Source organism: Perca flavescens, chromosome 4, assembly GCF_004354835.1.
Source record: "Perca flavescens isolate YP-PL-M2 chromosome 4, PFLA_1.0, whole genome shotgun sequence".
Taxonomy (NCBI): Eukaryota; Metazoa; Chordata; class Actinopteri; order Perciformes; family Percidae; genus Perca; species Perca flavescens.
This window is the reverse complement of record NC_041334.1, coordinates 31,392,788-31,411,089: the sequence shown is the minus strand read 5'-3', so window position 1 is coordinate 31,411,089 and position 18,302 is coordinate 31,392,788. Positions and strand designations below refer to the sequence as shown.

The following is an 18,302-nucleotide window of genomic DNA, read 5'->3' as shown; positions in this document are numbered from 1 at the left end:
TCGAGCAGATACATTAGCATTCATTTGGAGTCCAGTTTCTCGCCACCTGATGAACACGAGTCCAATATTCACTCTTCCTTTAGCTCTGTTTTTGGTCTCCACCAACTCTTGAGCATCTAAATGTTCTAGCTAGTTGCTAACCTTTCGTGATGAGCAGTTAGTGTTCAGTGAGATTTTTTTCTCTAAAAACATCTGTCTGCTGCTGCTGGAAACAGCACTGATGACAGCGGTAAGAGTGAAACCAAAACAGTGAATTTCTTCTAACACTAAAATAATGAGTCGAAAGACGTTAAAATGTTACGTACTGCTGAGGGGAACTGCAGAGTGGGGGATAATTCTCTGTGGGTTCCATCACTATGAGTGATCCCTTTCACATACACAAAGTCATGTGATCCAAACCATTTCGTTTATAGCCGCTTTAACTCTTGGTGGCAATGTCTTGTTATCATATTTAATTTAATTTATTTTGTGCCTAAACACAGTCAAATCTAAAGATGTGCATTGTACATGTAATTACAGAATGTAAGGTTAATAAAAAAATATAGAGAGACCCTGACCTCTCGGATCTCAGTGGTAACTATTGCCCTGGAAGGGGGACACTCCAATCTTGAAATCCTCCTTTGAAACTAATTATATTTTCACTAAAAGTACAACTACTAATGCATTCCTGAATAAGTGCTTTGCAGCATTACTGGACACATGAATTACTTTTTTACCAGCATGCATTGCCTGACACCACCCAAGACTAGAGAGCTTGGGGACAATGTTATTGCACAGAATTCTCTAATTATCTTGTGCCTATTAATTCAGGGATTGTAAAAGGCTGACATAAAAAGTTCCCTCCTCTCACTCTATTCTTTTATTCCCAGACACAGATGGGGAGAAACTCCCAGTGATCATTTAAATATTTCAGAACATCTTGGTAAGAGCCTAAAAAGAGTCAATAGCATTAAAAAGCTTTATCCACAGCGCGGCAGAAACTCCATGCTGCATAGCCCTGGAACTCTGCCTCGAAAAACTTTGGCATGAAACTTTGTTTGAGGCTGTCCAATTTCAGTTAGTCAATAGAAATCTCCACATCTCCCCCTACCTCAGTTCTGTTAGCACTTATCTCCGCCTGAAAGGGTTGACCAATGACAACCTTTACTCAATAAACAGAAGAATGTTTTTTTTCTCCTTTTTAAAAGATTGACCTTAAGACAAGAACATTCTGACTGGATTTTTGTGAGTGCTATGGCTTAGATAAAACTCTTCAATTTACTCTTGAAATAGGTCAGAGTAAAGACGAAAATTCTTGACTCATTGTGTTCAGAGAAATAGTATGTAAAGCCTAGGTTTTTTTAGTCATAATGGTGGAAACGAGTACCACTGAGTGCAAAAGAGGAACACTAATAAGTGTTGTATTAACAGAGTTCCTGATTCCTGAAGAATGATACAGTTGCCCTTTTACTGCTGTAACTGGGAGACTCAATATGAGCCATGTAATTGTTACTATTCAGCTCGTACTTGCTTTAAATCATCCTCAAAATGAAACACGATACTTGGAATGCAGCAAATTTCACTTTTGGAAATAATATATTCACATCTATCGCAACCATGATCTCTGTGTTTGTAAGTCCTACAGATTTTCTTCCACATGTTGAACATGTCTCTGTGGAAAAGGTGTCCTTATAGTGATATACATTGAAATGTTTTGGATTGAACAAAGCCTGGTCTAAGTGAAATATCTACCAAAGTGAAAAACCCAGACAAGCCCTCGCACTTTTGGTTCTGCAAGGAATAGTAATTCAATAAAGTTAGCAGCAGTCGCTCATATCCCCTTCACCTTTGCTGACCTTTCAGATCATTACTCACAATGGAAAAAAGAGACAGAGGATAGAGGCTATTTTAGGGGACACGGCCAAGGTCTCCAGGAACACTCCAACTTTCTCCCCGTATCAGCTTAAAATCTTTAATTGGCAGCTGTAAACCCTGATTAAATAAAAAAGCACTTTGAAGCCCACAATATGAGCTTGGAGAACGCTACTGTTCTCTGTGTGAACATGGGGAGAAAAAAATAAATGACTGTTCAGAGACCACATCAAGCATTTGTTTCATTCTATAAAAAAAGCCTTAAAATCAGGAGCTGTTTCGTCGACTAATGAAGGCTGGTCTCGAGTATGATATTATTTCAGCGGAGTGAGGCAGAACTAAGGGGCAGTATTATGAAAGGGGAGGTGAATTCATTTATAATGGGGTGTAATAGCAGTCCCAGCTCTCCTATAGGTATATGCAGATCCCTTAGTTCTCTCTTCGGGGGAACAAGAAGAATCTGCAATTTAGAAACATGCTCCGAGCATGCCGCAGAGGGAACTGGAGAGCAGGAAGAGACAGAGCAAAAGTTAATAACCAGGTGACGGATGAAACTCAAATGGACCGCACTACTGTACACCTGCGCCATTTTTTCCTATTCTTAAAAGTGCAGGTCATAGTCATTTAGAACAATAGCTAAATTAATCTCCGAGATGAGGATACGAAGAAATAAAAGTTATTATACTGTATCCTAGGTGAATACTGAGTTCTGATTGACTGTGGGGTGTCAAATAAATTTTAATAACTGGCCATTTCCTGCAAAACCTATTATATCGTCATGCTGAATGTGCTCTGAGGGTTGAGTGCTACTTTTCAGCAAGACACTTAGAAGTTGCCCAAAAATATGCAGGTGTGGGAATAAAAATCCCCTTTAATGACCATAAAAGCTTAGAAAAAGCACTGATTTCAACATTAAAACTCAATAAATACATGCCACACTCCTGTATCTGCACACAGTGGTACCTTTAGAAGGCTATAACAAAACGAAAAAAAAAAAAAAAGAGAGTTGGATGTAGGCAACCTCCATGTTAAAATGCATGCAGTAATCCTGAGATTACAGGTATTAATAGCAAATGCTAAAAAAACTAAAAATGTTCTTACACACTTTGATGCACTTCCACATTACAACCATAGATACATTTACATGTTTTATGACATTAAAAGGGCGAGAATGAATTAGCACCTTAAAATGTTATTTGTGTGTGTGTGAGTGTGTGTGTGTGTGTGTGAGTCCCTGAAGATAACAAGTCCCATCTCTCGCCCTGCTTCCCAGAGTGGCCGTCTCTAAGCTGTGCTAATCGATTGGCGAAGGAGGAAAAAGGGCCAGCTTTAATGTGTTGCATGTGAAGGATTTACTGGAGAGCAGAGCCACTGAATCAATGGCGTAGAAAATGCATCATTAGGACAGTGTCGTCCTCCCACACCACCCACCAACGCCCTCCCTCTGCCCTGAGCCCCCCGCCCCTTCCCATTTAGGGTCGGGACAGAAAACACACGCAAACACGCACACATTTATACCCACAAACTTGTGCACCCAGAAAAACTGGGCTTACATGTGACAGCTTTCGTGCCACTGAGTAAAATACCTTCCAAATCAAAACTCACACTGTGTGCATCACAGGTAACAGAAATGCTTGAACGCACACTCATTTGTTAAAAGCTCCACTGATGGCAAAACACACACACACACACACACACACACACACACACACACACACACACACACACACACACACACACACACACACCACTTAAAGCAATACCCAATACCCAGGAAGAAAAATTATCTCACTCTCATTCTACCTCTTTGTCTGGAAATCTTTGGGAGACCCAAATTTAGCTTTTCACAATATGAATAATTAAATGTGGAGTGACTCCTAAGATGAACCAAAAGTCTGCACCGTAAGGTAGGCTACCAGGTTTGGGGAAATTTATTGTTGCTAACTAATATAACAATGTACGACTGCTAACAGATGGACCTTTTTGGAGCATTTTCATGCCCAACAAATGTTCAGTGTTTCATTTGGGAACTTTATACTTGGCAGAGTGGAAAAAACTCTGAAACAGTATTTAGACCACCATGGGACACTAAAACTCTCCTCTGAAAACCAGACAAGACAGCACTTAAATGCTGAATGTCTTGCTTCATCTCTTCTGAGATCTACGTCAGGGCTTAAGAAGACAGAATATACTAGCCCAGTGTCACAGATCTACCAGTATGTTCAGATTGGACGATTCTGCACCTCATGATAAATGTCCAATGCAGCAAGTAGATGTGGAGATTGGGGTTGTGGATGGGCACATAGCACGCCTGGCTTTACAGTAATGCACAAGACTGAAGTTCACCTCTTGTCACAAACTATAATTAATGTTTGTGTTTTTATTACTGTAACTTTTTTAGCTATGATTTCCCTAACCTGGAACAAGCATTATTATTATTAGTTATCTAACTATAGTTTATTATATCTGCCATAACTACGATCTTTCCCTTACCTTAACCATAATGTAGTTTATAAACAAATCTGCAGATTTTGCAGAAAGTTAAAGTTGTAAAAACATTAGCATTGGACAAAACAAACCTTGTTCTCCGTTTATCTCGATCAACCAACTCCTAATATTCGCATAACAGTAATGAATGGAAACGTGCATTAATTTGCATTATCTTTTGTCGATTTTCTGGAAAACTGGTAACTGCATATATATATATATATATATGCAGTTTAGCAAAATCATTCTTGTCTGGCAATTGGGTTGGAATCTGCAGACACTGAATTATTAGACTGATACATAAAATACGCAGAGAGAATATAATTTTAAATGTTTTAATTTCTGTTTTTATGAAGCTCTGTATACTGGGAGTGAATGAGATAGATAGATAGATAGATAGATAGATAGATAGATAGATAGATAGATATATAGATAGACAGATAGACAGATGTAAAGAGCATATTGTGTCAACAGTCAGACGAAGACCTGGCAAAGCCGATTAATCAAAAATCTGTCTACGGGTGAATCATGTATCACTAAGAAGACAAAGTGCTTTAACTCTGTCATGGGAGTGGTCCCATGTCTCGTCCCACCGGTAAAATACTTACAGGATAAACACTCCCATTAATATTCCTCTGAGCACCTCTCCTCTCCACTCTACTCGCCTCTCTTCTCCTTTCCTCTCCCTGTCCTATTATCCTGCCTCGGCGGACATCCTGTCCTGCCCCGTCCGCCTTGCCAACCTGCAAGATGGAGATGAGAGGACGATCCAAACTCAGAAGGGGGAACATGAATCATTACACTTCCTGTTGTTGCACGCTGTCCGGGGAAGGAAGAGAGAGAACGCCCCCGGGGCTCCGATTGATTCCGGAGACTTAATTGGGTTTATTAGCCAAGATGTTGGGCCCCGCAAGCAGGCTCCCAGAGGCCGCTGAGTTCCCCCCACTCCCATTCCCACTCTTCTGAAGGAGAAAGCCTGCGTAATTGTTTTCCCTCCATCTTCTGTGTCATTGTCAGATGGGTCCTGCGGGATTATTAGCAACCCCAGGTCCCTCAATAATTCATCCAGAGCTATTTATACACAGATGGAGAGTCCTCTAAAGTCTCCCCCAGTGAGCTTATCTGACGCTTAGACAGACAGAGAGAGAGAGTGATGAGGAGAAACACTGCTACAAAGGGAAAAGCAAGAGTGAGATAGAATGAGAGAAAATGGGAGGGACGTACAAAGGGAGTAAGGAGGATGGAGAGAGGCGATCACGAAAAGAAATGCAAAGATGAAGTGAAGCCAGTCTGACAGTGTATAAAACAGTGAGAGCGTTTTAGACACAATGACAATGTTTCTGGTGTGCATTGAGTTTCAAGGTGAAACTCTCTCGTCTGCTTTGCCAAAGTGAACAAAAGCACCGTCCCGGGAATAGCACAGCCTCACACAACACACATTAATGGCTTTTAATCTTCCCCCCTTTTTCCTCCATTTAACACAATTAAGATGTTTGCAAAGCTAACATGGACCACTAGTCGCTATAGGAAGGACAGATGAAAGACATTCAGGGATTTCCATATACAAAGTAAACAGTTATCCGTCCTTTCTAACGTGTCAATGCGTAAGACCAACAAAACAGCAGCAAGCCATTTCTTAAATCACCTAATAATTCAAACATAACATTAACTCATTAGCATATTAACATTAGTGCATTAAGTAGCTTCTAATCCCGAACAGATAGTGGTTGGGCTAGAGGCTGCATGACTGCATGCTTATAATGGCTTTGCAGGTACCTGTGTCTTTCAGCCTGCAAGTTGAGGAGACATTTTGTTGTTGTCAGGCTAATGAAGCCTTTGGCGAACAAAGTTGATTTTCAAAGTCCTTTTGTTGGAGCTCAAGCCACAGATAATTATATATATTCATCCCCTTTGGCAGTCACTTTTATCCAGCTCATTTAGAAAGCTTGGCTTCGTCTTGGACAAATTGGGACATTGAAAGGCAGATTGTAGTGATAGTTTTTACATTTTGCATCGATGGCACATTAATAAGGGCAACTATAGCTATGGGAAAAGAATTGCTTAAACATCCTGTAAAAAACTGTTCGTTTGTCTGTTGAAAATAGTATAACAAAAGTTATGTCATCTAAACTAGATTATTTCTGCTTGTATAAATGGGAATTGTCTTGTACTGTAAATCTATAATAGACCATAACATGAGAGCTCCTAACTGCCAAATAAATTACAGAATATGTAATAAATTATTTTTTTATTTACAGGCTTTTGTGAGGGACTGCTTTACAGCTCATAGTAACAGATCCATTTACTGAAGGGCATCAAGGAGAGTCACCTAAATACAAACTGATATTTATAGAAGTAGAGCTTTTAATTAGAAACTTTGTTGCGCTAGCTGAGCAGACTCAGTAAATTATTTACTTTGTCTTGTTTCTTTTTGATGATTCATTGGAATTAGTTTGACAAAATAAAGGGTAAAACATTTTCATGTTTAGCATGAATTGAAACCACTTTTAATGAAAATATTTTTGGAACATGACGTTGGAAACTAATTCTCCATTTTTATTTTAGGAAGTGGACTTTTTTTTAGCTTTGGCAACGCCAATGCCAATGCCAATTAATTGCTAGTGCCTAGTGCATCCTCATGGTACTGATAAACAATCCATAGAGGAGTGCATTGTTTTTTCTCTCGCTCACACACACACACACACACACACACACACACACACACACACACACACACACACACACACACAAGCTTATCATCTAGCTGAAGCTCACAAACTCACACGCTTGCACGCACAGACTTCTCTGTCTCTATCTATAAACCCATGAAATCATTCCACACCAAGTAAAGCAGGGTATGTATAGGTTTGGCCAGGATTCCCATCTCCTGTTCTGTGATTAAAGGACCAAACTAATGGGCTCTGTCTCGTTGGGAACCTGTATGGGGCTAGGGGAGACCTCAGAAGCCATTAAATTGCAAATCTGTAATAATTTGCTGAAGGCTTTCTGTCCAGATCAATCCCTGGGCTGATTTGTGCATTGAAGTAACGCTCTGAATGGCCAAGCACAAACCCAGCTGAGCCCACCGGCTTGCTGGCCAAGTCAGTTTATTAGAAGGCACACTCTGGATACACACAGGGCCATATTTACTTTACAAGAAACCACAGTGCAAACTTGTGCTTGAATTTTCATTTAATTTGTGCCAGCAATCGGCACAAAATTAGGGGCCTGATTTATGAAGGCAGCAGCCAATCATTCAATAAGCAACTAGGCCAGTTCTCCAAGTGAAGTGAATTAAAAGGCATAAAAAGGTACAGACAGTGGTCTGAGGTGTCTTTAAAAAGCACACATATAAATTGTTGAAAAACAAATACTTACCTAAAATGTATTGAAAGCAATTCCAAAGCAGTTAATTTGGCTGCAATAACCTAATAATAACTACAGTTATCTTTATACATGTTAGTTTAAAACTAATATTTAAATACACTTCTGAGGAAATTAAGCAATAAAATGGATAAAATAAAAGATTTCTTCTGAAAGGAAATACTAGGTACTGCAATAGAAGTATATCATATAAATAAAGAATGCTTTCACTATAGCATTAGCAGCTCACTAAACGCCATGTTCAAGTTAAGCTTAATAGCCACAACTCTCTTTCTGCTCTTTGTCGGAAGTAAATATAATACTGAAACACTGTGTTTGTTTCCCATTGGCTGCTGCTCTCTTTGTTTTGTTATATTTTGTTTTTGAACTAATTCAGTGAAATGTTTATTGATTTCTGTAGAATACGTTACAAATCGATAACAGTTTTCATCTGCTTTGAGGTAGACAACCGCCTCTGCAAAAGTGATCCTCACAAACAGCAATAACCTGCTTAAATCCAGCTGAATGTCAATCATTCACACTTATTTGCAATAGCCTTTCTTAAAGACCTTAAAAATGTATTTATGTACATACGTACATATTATATACATTTACATACATGAACACTCAGTTCTCTGTCAAAGTTAAAACAGTTGGCTTGAATTTGATGGTCCTTGAGTTATTTTTCTAACCAATTCAGCAATATTTTAAGTAAATATGTAAGTAAATATTCAGCTCTTTAAAAGTTTAAAGACAACACAAGGGGTCTTTCATTTTTATTTTAGTTACTTGGGAGTACTGGAAAGAAAGAATAACAATGGTTTGTCCAGACTTTGTATCACCCAAACTGTATCAAAGATATTCAACCTTTCAGCTGTTTCAGGGTGTGGATGGCAGTGATTCTGAACTGATATGCAACAAGTTTTTAAGCCAAACCAAGTTTTTTTTCTTCCTAAACTTAACTAAATAGTTTTGGTGCCTAAAGATAACCAAGTAGTTTTTGTGCCTAAACCTACCAAACTGTGACTGTTTTACAATGTCAACAACATATTTAAAACCGCAACCATTACTATCTCTGGTGTAGATATGAGGAGGGAAAACGCTCCTGTGGGTCATATTTAGTGCTACCAGGGCCGCTAATTTATGGAACGTTCCTGTGGGTCATATTAGAGGGTAGGAATAAACGACCTATATCGTCATATGGTGTGGAGAACTTTTTGTGCTTTGCACTCATCTATTATTGCAGAAGCTAAACACACTAAAACTTAAATACTATACTACTGCACTGTCATATTAACATATTGAACATTGTACATGAATAAAGTGCAGGAGCTAACGTACACAGAAAAAAGATAGATTGACAAATATACAGTAAAAGCTGTCCAATTAACATGTTGTCAGACACCCATTTAATATGGAGGGCACTTGCTTATTTACCCCAGGGGTGGCTGGAGCTGCAGGGGTCTAATTCTGCTCCCATCTCAGGAAGGTCATTCTCCCTTCTTGAGCTATGATGGCCAAAGAGTAGCGCTTAAATCTGGCAAAACGCAGCCTATAAATTACAGCAGAGGACAGAGGGGTCAAAGCCTGGCATGGAACTGGGCCAGAATCTATCAATCTGCCGGGGCCAGCGAGGGCGACATCTGTCTCTGGGACTCCCTTACTCTTTCTACGTCTGTCGTTTTCCTTTCCAGCTTTTCAGTCTTTTCTTCTCAGCCCCTTCCCTTTTCCTTTCGTTCCTTTTGCTCACTCTGTGCCTGTCATTGAACAATTTCTGTGTGCCTCCATTTTTAGTCTGCACCTCTCTTTACAATCTCTGCTCTCATTCTTGTATATCTCTCTGCCTCTTGATATTCTTTGTCTGTCTTTGTGTGCAACCCCCCACCCGAACTCTCTTCCATGGATCTCCCTCGCCTCTTTTCACGCATTCTCTTACATCATCCCTGTTTCAACATCTCTCTAATTCTCCTTGCCTCTCTCCCTCGCTCTCTCTGTCTTGAGCTCTTTGTCGTTTTACGCACTCTTGCACCATCTCCCTCTGCAGCGATATGTTTTGGTCTATCTGCTCTCCAACCAGCATGATAGGATAAAGCCTTGATGTACTTTCCTCAATGTGATGCCAATATTATTTGAATCGTAATATTTGATAGCAAAAGGCACCGATTTGCAGTTTTTGGAGAATGAAAATGGAATGATATGGACCCAGTGGGTATCTAGAAACAAATGCAAAATTTGAAATACAAATGCAAAGCTGTTCAGTTGCTTTTTCTCGTTCAGACCGGTTCAAACTAAATACGTTACTGAAATATAAAATGGAACAAAACTTCTCCGACCTGAGTTGCTTACGTCAGATATCCCTCTTGCTTCTGTTAAAGGAGAAGTAGTAGTTTAAATGTAGGATGCTGACTCTGGGAAACAAAACTTGTCAACCCTAATCGACAACAAACATTTATTTTAGGTTTAATGCTTCTGCTAGTATCGTCAGATCTTGCATTACATTTGCCAAACCTTCAAAAACTTCTGCATGACTTATTATTCCTCCTCCCTTTTCTGAATCAAACTTGGTCTTGAATAATTGAGAGAGATCTTTGAAAAGCCCTAACCTCCATTCCCACCTTCCTTTTACAAGTCAACGTGGTGCATTTTTAATTGGCGGACATGAAATAGGCATGAAGGGAGATGGGAAGAAAGTGAATTGAATCAGGGACACTAAAGCCTTGCAGTCATCGCACAGCTCAGGAGATTGTATGCATGCATACATAGAAAGCGAAATATGGGCTTGACAAGTCACACATGCTCAACGGTCTTTGGCATGCTTTCTGTCTGGGACAAGTAGTACACTGCTCATGTAATCCCTACTTTAGAGTATCCCAACAGGCAGACCCAGATATGCCACATCGAATTATGTTTAGTAATTTGGTTGAGAATAAACATTAGTTCAACTTTCTATGAACCATAAATCTCCAAATCTGTATGATTTGTTTAGTGTATATGAGCAATTGTGTATCACTGGTTAGAGAAATCGTGAGGGCTTATTCTAATATCTGTTAGCAAGGTAATAACAATGATTTTCTGTGATATGAAAACATAACTTGACCTTGAGAACAATGTTACAAAGGGTATAATCATAAAACAGATTTTTTTTTTATATATAAGGTGGAGTTTAAAGTGAATAAAAGACATTTACAGCAGAATATGTAACAAGAATGAATGCTTCAGTAAGCTGTGACAAACTTTGTTTCTATTTTTTTCCACATTGCTGCTGTGTCATGCTGCTATTACCTTGTGGACAGCCTCTGCAGCAAGCTGCAGCTGGACCCATTTTCATGTGCACACTGAGGGTTCGAGTCGGGTTTGGGCCTAATATATAAATATTACAATTAAACATTAAAAGTTACTATAAAGTACTGATTTAACTAGGGCTGATATTTGGCACATCACATGCAGTTAGTACTATACTCTGCAGTATAATCACTCACACACTCATGCACGCACGCACGCACGCACGCACGCACGCACGCACGCACACACACATACACACACACACACTGTACACATACAGATATTGAGCACGGATATTATAATATTCCCTATCATAATGCCTCCTGACTGTGCAAAGCTTGATAAAAGGAGCCTGCAACTCTAATCCAAAAGGCAAAAAACTCCAGTTTCCAAGTTCACATGCAGAGGATAATAACCTTTTGACTGCTGAACAAAGGAAATGGTGTTTAAGCTTTTTAAACTAAACAACTACATATAGAGCATGGTGTCCGTGTAATTGCATAGCAGAGATGAGGGAGCCAGAAATGGGACAAAATATAAAGTACATGGAGTTGAATAACTCCTGAGACAGAAACCACATGTGGGGACTATAACAGGTTGTGTTATGGGAGCAACATGGGTGAAGCTACATGCTTATATTTCTCATTATATTATACTTATCATTTTCTGAACTAATCCTGAACTACAAGTAAAAAAATCCGAAGAAGCTAAAAACAACAACAACAAAAAAACAGACAGGGCACTTCCCCAAAGGAAGCTCTATTATTTGCAATGAAATCATCAGTAGAGCAAAAGTAAATCACAAAAACAACATGTAAGACTTTCCAACATTTCAAAAGTATTGCCTTCCCCAAGTCCTGAACTGGCCACCGGTATTTAAAGCAGGGGGGCTTGGGAGTGGTATTAAGCATACCTAAAAGATCAAAGAGGCCTAAAGCATCATTCAGCTTTTATAAAATGTAACACAAAGCACAATAATACTTACTAGCTGATGTAAGAGCCTTGAAAACAGAAAATATTTACCTCAAGGAGCATTTATTTTTTACATAAAAAAAAAAGATTTTTTTTTTTATCCTCGAAGAATAGTACACCGGGGCAATAAACACGGCAACAGGAAAGCAAGAGCAAGAGGGAAGAACGTGCAAGTTGTTTAGCCTCTCTTTATGGAAAACAAAAGGCCAAATGTTGATGAAACATTTAAGGCAGACTTTATTTTAACCAAGCTGTGGGCTATCGGCTGACGAGTTTAGCTCGCATATTTCATAGATGTTTTTTTTGCCTTCAAAATATTATGAATCACTTTTGTCAATCTATCTATCTATCTATCTATCTATCTATCTATCTATCTATCTATCTATCTATATATCTATCTATCTATCTATCTATCTATCTATCTATCTATCTATCTATCTTAAAATTGTTGAGATCAGCAACCTCCCTGACCTGTAACGATGGCCAGAAATCTTCAGTGTTGTGCTTCTCCACAGGTCAGCAGTGAGCCATGACTTTGCTACATGGAACCATTAACTACACACTAACACCCTTATGCTGACTAGACCATTTTACTGTATGATACTATAGACGTGCTTCTGAACTATAAACACAAAACGTTTTCTGTCAAGCAAATTCAATCCCTATAAATGACAATGTAATTGTAGTATTTTAATTTAATTAAAGTTATTTAAAAAAAGTTTCACTTTAAACCTTTGTCTTTGATATTGGTATACTTAATTTACAATTATATATTTACTTTTGTATCTGTGTTTACCAAACTTGCAATTTGTGCTAAATGTATGTCAGCTTGTTTCATTCAGTCTTTAGGAAGTGAAATGAACATGTAGGTACAGCCATCCCTTTACATTATCCATCTCTCTCTCTATGTAAAGGTCAGTGGTTTTAATGAGAGGGCCGCAGAGGTCAAAGAAGCCAGAGGGCTCCACCTCCCTGACTGGCTTCATGACTCCAAACCTGCTGTTAGCATGCTAATCCTCGCAGGATCTCCATGAGCACTCCCTCCTTTGGCTTGGTGCGGTTATCTCTCACTGTGACTAACTGGCTCCCTGCTTGGCCATCAGCCGGCCCCCATCTGACAGTCCCCTCCAATAATAATGGACAACAGAGGCAGTGCTGCCTTGACAACGGCCCTCCTGACAAATTAGGCTTACTGTACTCCCCGCTCTGGCTCCGCCTTTTGTTATCCTCTTGTTGCTCGGCATTTCTGGGCTGTGCCAGGACAGGGGTGGCAGGTGCGGTTTGGCACTGGTGGTCGAGTGTACTTTGATAAGAAGCGACCTCCTCTGTGACACATGTTGCTGTTCTTCCTGACAAAACACTCAAAATCGATTGCCATGCGTCTTCATAGAAACGGGGCACAATGTGGGGCCTGAGCGTGCATTCTGAGTTGAGCTGAGTAGAGGATTCTGGGCCAGGGAGGAGAGGAGGAGCACATGAACACACACACACACACACTCATCCCAAACCAAATGGGAGAGGAGGAGAGAGAAGGATCCCACAGAGAGAGGATGATGCAACGAGAGTGAAATTTTTCGGCCGGAACGCATGCTGCATTAACGCAGACCTGCAGGACGAAAAAACACACCCACACATCTTTCTCTCTTTGTTCAAAGCCACATTTAGTTGTATCCTTTTTTTGCATACGGTACTCTAATGGCAACCTGTAACACCTAATTGCCTGCAATAAAACACAGCATGAGACTTTCATGTTTTTGGCATCGGCACTTTCTGGCCTCAACGAACACGATGAGCGCAATGATCTGCTCTGAACCTTCTCCCCTGACACATTCACTTAAAGGGCTGAAATATCAATACCATAGACGTTCAGAGGAAACCATAACTCCCTTTATGACCTGCATAGATTATTTCCCCCATCTGCATAAGCCATCTGCAGTATGTGTAAATTTAAACAAGATTACTATTGGTCATTACATTGTTTCTCCACTTGTTTGATTTCAAACATATTAAACCATTTTCTCAAGTATTGATATTAAATTACAAAATAGCATAACAGCTAAGATATTATCTTTAATCACCACAGTTGTTATATTACAGTTAGCTACTAGTATCTTTTCTTGAAAGCAGATGAGCTGGACTAAAAAGCTGTGACATGTTATTTACATCACTTGCCAGGTCAAATGGACTATTTGGCCCATATCTAAATTAAGTTTCAACACCTGCTTTGACTCTGAGCAACTTTCCGGCTTTACAACCACTTTAACTGTCTGAGCCTATGGCAAGAGCTGTTGCTAATGTATTTAGCTTGGTTGGCCAAGGACAAATATATTACTTGCATTAAATTACCACCAAATGAAACAACAGCAGTAAAACAAACTTGGGTGACAGTTGCATTTGCATTTGCTTGGAAAAACGAAGATGTAGACAATAAAGGTTTGGCCTGGAACACAATACTGCCCGAAGATGTGACAGCAGTAAACAATAGATAACACCTTCAGTTATTAAATGTCTTTCCCGTATCATCGCTGCCCAATTGCCCTGGTGATTATTACATGAAATAAGGGTGATGAATAGTGCTAGCAATCATACCTACACATTCTCTTCCTGAATACCCCCACCTCCCATGCTGCATTGCCAGAGAGGAGAGAAAGAGAAAAGGGCTGGCTCTTTGTGCTAGCCGTGCCTCTCAGCCCCGTTGTGCTTGGTAGCAGCCGGTGACCATTATAAATGGCCTCTATTAGCATGGCTCGGTCGCAGAGGGGAGAGAAATAAAATCATTGGGAGAACGTAGGCCTGCACTGGTGTCCCTGTGCCTGCTCCTAGCCTCTGCAGACCCCCGTCCCATACTCCCCTCCTCCCCGCTCCTTCCACCCCTCCATTCCAAGGGGACAGAATCCTAAAGACTAGATTACTAGTGATACATGGAGTCATTATGGGGAGGGTTATGGCAATAGTATCCCAGGCACGGCTGACAATAGCTATAATAGGGGTCTCTTTCTTCAGAGGTAGCATTACCATAGCAAAGGCTGTTTCTTTAGGCTTGTTGATGTACAGCAGAACAGGAGCGCCTTTTATTACCTGCCATACAGAAAAAAGCTCTGTATTATCTAGCTGAAAACCATGCTTATTTCTTTGTAAAAGTGCCATGTCTCTTTGGGTAAAGTTAAATGAATGCAACAGTATCCCCAGATTACATTGTTAGCGTTGACAGTTACCAAGTATGTGCCATTTGGAGGAAAAAAAATAGAGGTAGAACAAAATTGTAAAGGAAATGGCAGTTGATCATCTACAATCTCCGGTCCAGCCAAGGCTTTGTTTTACTACAGCCAGTATCCAACGTGATGTCACTGTCACTAAACAGGCAACGTGAAGACAAAGGGGGAAAAGGGAAAGCAAAGAATGAAGGGGATCAAGCAGAGTTAATAAAGAGGAGAAAAGATGGAATAGAAGGGGAGTTTTCTGGTGGGCAGTTCTATGGACTTCAGTCCAATGGAGCATTTCACACCTTAAAGGATCACCCTCGGTTTTACTCGTTCTACTCTATAGAAGTACTCTGTAAAATGCAAACTGCATGAAGTAGCTAAAAAAAAGGAGTAAAGAGTAAAGATGTAAATGATGTATGTATAAATGTACATATGTACAAAATGTACAAAAAGATTTTAACCACCAAAATGGCACTGTTGAGTTAAAGGTTTTTCAGTTGCAAGTTGGCAACAGTCCAACAGACAAAGCCAGACCAGGAAAATTGTTTAACAGTTTAAATGGCTTTTATCTTACAAGGCACAGAAACACAGATGCTGCATGCATTATTTCTCTTCAAAATATTTACTTGTAATCATATTTACTCTTGTCTCAAAGTCTTGCTGTGATAGCATACTATACCTGATTCATGTTATGCTGCGTTGTCTTCAATAAACCCAGTATGACGGCAATGCACACAGTCAGTCGCTTTGCCTGTTATTTGTCAGACGTGTTGTCTTTTACTGCTAATTTGGGAATCTTCTATGGAAACCTCGGGAAGGTGTTAGGAGTGATGGAGGGAATGCTGCCCTCAAGCAGGTTGCAGTGAGCCAGTGAGCTGGTGAGCCAGGGAGTAGCTATTGCCTCCAGCTAGTTAAAATATGAGCGCAGCGGGGGCTCGCTAATGAAAGCGGGGGGCCCAGCACGGGAAGCAGGGCCGTATATCGCATTGAGGAGACAGTTCTTAGAATCAGCTGGTGAGCCGTGCCTATAGTTCTGGGGCCACTGGTGATTAACTGTCCAACAGGGAGTTGCTACTACAGCTGGGCTATTAATAAAAGATAACCCCCTCTCTTCCCATCTCCACCTCTTTGGTTTCCCCCATGCCTGCAGACAGTCTCTGCCCCCTGGAATTATTTGTATATCATAATCATTTCCTGACACATGGTGCATGTCACACATTGTTTACATGGTTCGGAGGGGGCTTTGAAGGGGGAGGAGGGGGGTCCCAAAAAGTGATAGCTCATTCTTAATGTACTTTGCTCCCCTGGGAGATGTCCTGCAGGTGTAGCAGATAGTGACCTCTCATTAGATGGTGATTTGCAGAGAATGACCCTTCCCTTGAGAGAAGATAGTAAAATACAGGGATAAAGCATCATCATTCCTGTTGCACCACAAATACAAGGCTGGTGGTTAAAATTACACCAAAAGGCCATGTAGCATTGTTACACTAAAGGTATATGATCATTTCGTATTGTACCAAAGGGATCTTCCCAGGGTTAAACCAGGAACAGATATAAAAATAGACCTAAACTGTGCTGGAACGTTTAAAAATCAATTAAAATATATTCCTGTGCAATTTACATTTCTACTTTGTAGTATAGATGTGATATTCAAGGAGGGATAAGTCAGATCACCAACACCTGACAATCTTACAAATCATAAAAAAGGCTGTACAAAAGTACAATATATTCATACTGTAGACCTACTCCACGTGCACGCGCGACCCCCCCCCCTCCCTCACGACCAATCCCCCAAACCTCCACACACACACACACACACACACACACACACAGACACAGACACACAGACACACACAGCAAGAGTTACGGGTAACAGAGTGCACGGTGCTGCGGGCAATGAAACACAGCCTCCCCGCTATTGCAACGTGAAAACGTGAGGTTAATGGCCTGAACTGTAGTGAATGAAAGCACGTTTACAACCGCCGGACTAGATGTGTGAATACTCCCGTGCACACTGCCCACATAGGAACATTGCTCCTCCTAATATCACCCTACATAAATTCATGCCGTCGTGACTCCCGATTCGTGACAGTCTCATGCTTGGATTTGTTTGCCCAGCAGAACAGCATATGATGCACTGACTTGGAGAAAAAGTCTAAGAAAGGAATACATATATATTTTTGGTGCCCCACAACACGCAAAAAGTCATTCTTCAGCCTTACAGAAAATTGCACAATTTGCCAACAATTGTGCAGTTCTACCCATCAAATCCTGCATGATTTAGGATCCTCACTCTCACCAATGTGTGACAGATTTCACACTGACAAAAACAATTATAATCATAGTTATCTCAGGGAATATGGGCTTAACCCACCTTTGTGCATGCCCGTGAAGCGGTCCTTCAGCACAGTGAGCTCGTAGATCTTGCCGAACTCCTCGAAGAGGGGCCGGAGGTCCTTCTCATCCAGGTTGCGGGGGATCTGACCGATGAAGAGTTTGATGGCATCGTGGTCCTTCATGGGGATGGTGGCCGGGCAGCCCACCGGGCTGTGGCTGTGGCTTAATCCGTTCACGAGCCCGTTCGTGCTGGCGGAGACCACACCGACACCGTGCACCGTGCCGTCCATCTGCCCGTTGGTTAAAGTTGCCATCTTCGGACCGGCCAGTGACTTGGGATGGGTACAAACAGCAGCAGATGGTGATGGTAGAAAATCGTTTTACGTTGAAAAAAAGCTCGTGGAAGTCTTGGTCAAAATTTGGTTCCGAGACCAAGCCGTGCCAGAGCTGATTCCACTCTTGTCCTATCAAAGCCAATATTTACACTGATGTGAAAACACATGTAGCATTTGGCGAAGACGCATATCAAAAGCGCGCAATGCCGTTGGTCCCGGTGGAGGCTTTGATTCCTTCTATGTAAGTCCTACCCTATAACTCGTTCATTGATTTCATAAAAGAGAGACAGAGAGAAAGAGAAGGGGGAGGGAGAGGGAGAGAGAGAGAGGGAGAGAGAGAGACCAAGAGCGTTCACTGTCTATTTACACCCACGTTCCCTCGTCCTAGCTTCTTGGCACCCTTTTATTTTTTTGCATTGAGGAGTCGGTATGGGTGTCTTCTCGGTTTAAACGGACAGGGCCGGTTCAATCT

At 40.7% G+C, this 18,302-nt stretch overlaps 1 protein-coding gene across 1 annotated transcript in view; it reads right to left on the bottom strand.

Annotated features, from left to right (window-relative positions):
- Nucleotides 1-17,809, bottom strand: part of celf4 (CUGBP, Elav-like family member 4) — a 78,370-nt gene extending 60,561 nt beyond the window's left edge. Inside the window, exon 1 of the mRNA XM_028574813.1 lies at nt 17,533-17,809. Coding sequence (XP_028430614.1) covers nt 17,533-17,809 — 277 coding nt within the window. The remainder of the gene's footprint in view (nt 1-17,532) is intronic.
- Nucleotides 17,810-18,302: the final 493 nt, after the last annotated feature.